Source organism: Parus major, unplaced genomic scaffold, assembly GCF_001522545.3.
Source record: "Parus major isolate Abel unplaced genomic scaffold, Parus_major1.1 Scaffold378, whole genome shotgun sequence".
Lineage (NCBI taxonomy): Eukaryota > Metazoa > Chordata > Aves > Passeriformes > Paridae > Parus > Parus major.
Genome location: NW_015379299.1, coordinates 11857 through 14684, shown reverse-complemented (window position 1 = coordinate 14684; position 2828 = coordinate 11857). Strand labels below are relative to the sequence as shown.

General features: G+C 64.7%; 1 protein-coding gene across 8 annotated transcripts in view; it reads left to right on the top strand.

Moving 5' to 3' along the window:
- Positions 1-2828, top strand: part of CCM2 (CCM2 scaffold protein) — a 14211-nt gene that overhangs the window by 7883 nt on the left and 3500 nt on the right. For 6 of the 8 annotated variants that reach the window (XM_015616230.3, XM_033511601.1, XM_015616229.3 and 3 more), the window contains exons 5-8: positions 399-535; positions 1479-1614; positions 1879-1936; positions 2507-2631. In XM_015616230.3, coding sequence (XP_015471716.1) covers positions 399-535; positions 1479-1614; positions 1879-1936; positions 2507-2631 — 456 coding nt within the window. Of the gene's footprint in view, positions 1-398; positions 536-1478; positions 1615-1878; positions 1937-2495; positions 2632-2828 lie in introns of all 8 variants that reach the window. The other 2 variants (XM_015616232.3, XM_015616231.3) reach the window with 1 other exon arrangement.

Genomic DNA, 2828 nt, shown 5'->3' with positions numbered 1-2828 from the left:
TGGAGCCTGCTGCAGTCCTGGAAGGTGTCCCTGTGTCCCCCTGGGGCTGGATGGAGCCTCCTGCAGTCCTGGAAGGTGGCCCTGGGCACGGCAGGGGACGGGGCTGGGGGCTGCTGGAGGTCTCTCCACCCCAAAGCGCTCCATGACGCCGTGCTCCCTGTCCTGTGCGTGTCACCCCTGCCTGGTTTGGGGACAGGGCTGAGCCAGGGATTCACCTGGTTACAAACCCCAGGATAGGCTGTGGGATAAAGGAATAAACGCCTCAGGGGCTGGAAATCCTGCCGTGGAATTCTGAGCTGTGAAAAGAGCCGGACAGCCGTCCAAACCAGCTCCAAACGGAGGCTTTGCATCTTCCTCACCTGCAGGACTCCTTCCCCTCACCTCTCCTCTCCCCCCAGCTCAGGATCCCGGCATCTCACCGAGCCAGAGCCTGTGTGCCGAGGGCTCCAAGGCGCTGACGTCGGGCTCGCTGTCGGAGAGCGCGGGGGGACCCCTGGAGTCCTGCTGCCTGGTGGTGCTGGCCACGGAGAGCAAGGTACAGGGAACCCCTGGGAACAGCTGGGGAACACCTGGGAACCCCTGGGAACACCTGGGAACACCTGGGAACCCCCTGGGGAGCCCTGGGAAACCCCCTGGGGAGCCCTGGGAAACCCCCTGGGGAGCCCTGGGAAACCCCCTGGGGAGCCCTGGGAAACCCCCTGGGGAACACCCCTGGGAACACCCCCTGGGGAGCCCTGGGAAAACACCCCCTGGGAAAACACCCCCTGGGAAAACACCCCCTGGGAAAACACCCCCTGGGAAAACACCCCCTGGGAAAACACCCCCTGGGCTCAGAGCCAGGGGCACTGCTGGCAGCTCTCTGCCCCTCGGATCATGGTGCTGGTGCTGGAGTCACAAACCCCCCAGCAGCCGAGTCCTGGGGTGTGTCCACATCCACCCCTGCTCTCACACCTCGTGGGACGCGGATTTAAGGATGCCAGGTGTGGCTGGAGCACCTGGAGAAGGAATCCTGGTCCCTGTCCAAGCCTGGGACACAGGAGGGTCCCCAGGGAGCGTGTCCCTTGGTTCCTGTCGCCCAGAGCCTTCTGCAGCACCCGACCCACACAATCCCACAATGAGCTTTTGCTGACCGGGCTGTTTTCTGTGCTGACCTGGCAATTTCTTTCATCCCGTGTCGGGATCCAGGGATTCTGATCTCAGCCTCTCTGATCTCCACTGAGGGTGGAGTCTCACTCCCCTCACTCACTCTGACATTACCTGGGGCCCTGCACTCTGTGGGATGAGCCAGACTCCTCATCCTCACCGAGGAGCCTCGGCACAGAACGTGGGGGGCTCCGGGGTCGCTGCTGGATCATCCCAGCTCCGGCTGTGCAGGGATGGAGGGGTCTGCCCCATCTCCCTGCCCCATCTCCCTGCCCCAGCTCCCTGCCCCAGCTCCCTGCCCCAGCTCCCTGCCCCAGCTCCCTGCTCCTCCCCAGGTGGGTGCCGAGGAGCTGTGCTCCCTGCTCAGCCAAGTCTTCCAGATCGTTTACACCGAGTCCACCATCGACTTCCTGGACCGCGCCATCTTCGACGGCGCCTCGACGCCCACGCGGCACCTGTCCCTGCACAGCGGTGCGTGTGTCCTGCTGCCCTCAGTGGGAGTGTCCCCAGCCCTGCCACCCCTGTCCCCACTGCCACATCCACAGGGACCCCTCCCTGGGCAGACAGTGCCCTTCCCATGAGGGAATCCTGAGATCCAGCCTGAGCCTCCCCTGTCCCTCATTCCCGGCCTCTTCCCTCCCAGCCCACTCGGGAATCACTCTGTGTCTCTCCTGGCTTGGGAACACACCGAGTTTGTGCCTCTCACGTTCCAGCTCCCACATCTTTTCCTTCCAGATGACTCTTCCACCAAAGTGGAGGTGAAGGAGCCCTTCGAGGCGGACGCCAGCACTTTGTGAGTGATCCCCAGCCCCGGAGCCGGGATTAGCCCCGATCCGCTGCCGTCGGCACATCGGGGAGCTCAGCTGAGCCGGGGGGTTGGCACAGATCCTGGATCCTGGATTGTTCTGCCCTCAGCATTCCAGGGAATCACATCCACAGCATCCCCGTGTCAGCACGGCGCTGGCTCAGCAGCTGGAGCCCAGCTGGAGCTGGGAGAAGGGTTTTCCCCCAGAACTCTCCCTCCTGGGGCGCTGGGAGCACGGACAGCGTGTGTGGGATGAAATCCTGACACACACACCACTGGCTAACGTGGGGGAACTGGGAGCCTTGTGGGAAATCCCACCTCTAAGCCCAGGGCGTGGGGGTTTCTCCCTGTGTTGTTCCCAAGGAGGAAGGAGCAGAGGGACAATCCCCACACTTGGTTGTCACTGTCACCAAAGCAGTGCTGGGTTCCCGGGGAGTCCTGGGGCTGAACCCCGGAACACCCCGAGGGTCAGAGCGCAGCCCCCAGCCCTGCAGCAGCCCCCCAGAGCCCAGCAGAGCCCCGGGGGGCTCAGGGGGTGCGCTGTCAGTTCCTTTGCAGACACGCTGGAGGCGGGGGACGCGTCCCCGTCCTCCTCGGCGCGCCCGTCCCCGCACGTGACCACGGCCAGCGAGAGCGAGCTCAGCACCACGGCCACCGAGCTGCTCCAGGACTACATGATGACAGTGAGCTTTGGGACCAGGGGAGGGCAGGGAGGGAGCAGCTCCTCCTTCCCAGCCACAGCGGGCTCGGGGGGCCTGACCCTGGGCTCGTGTCACGGAACCGTGGGAGGGCTGGGGTGGGAAGGGGCTGTAAGGATGATCCCAGCCCACCCCTGCCATGCCAGGGACACCTTCTGCTACCCCAGGCTGCTCTGAGCCCC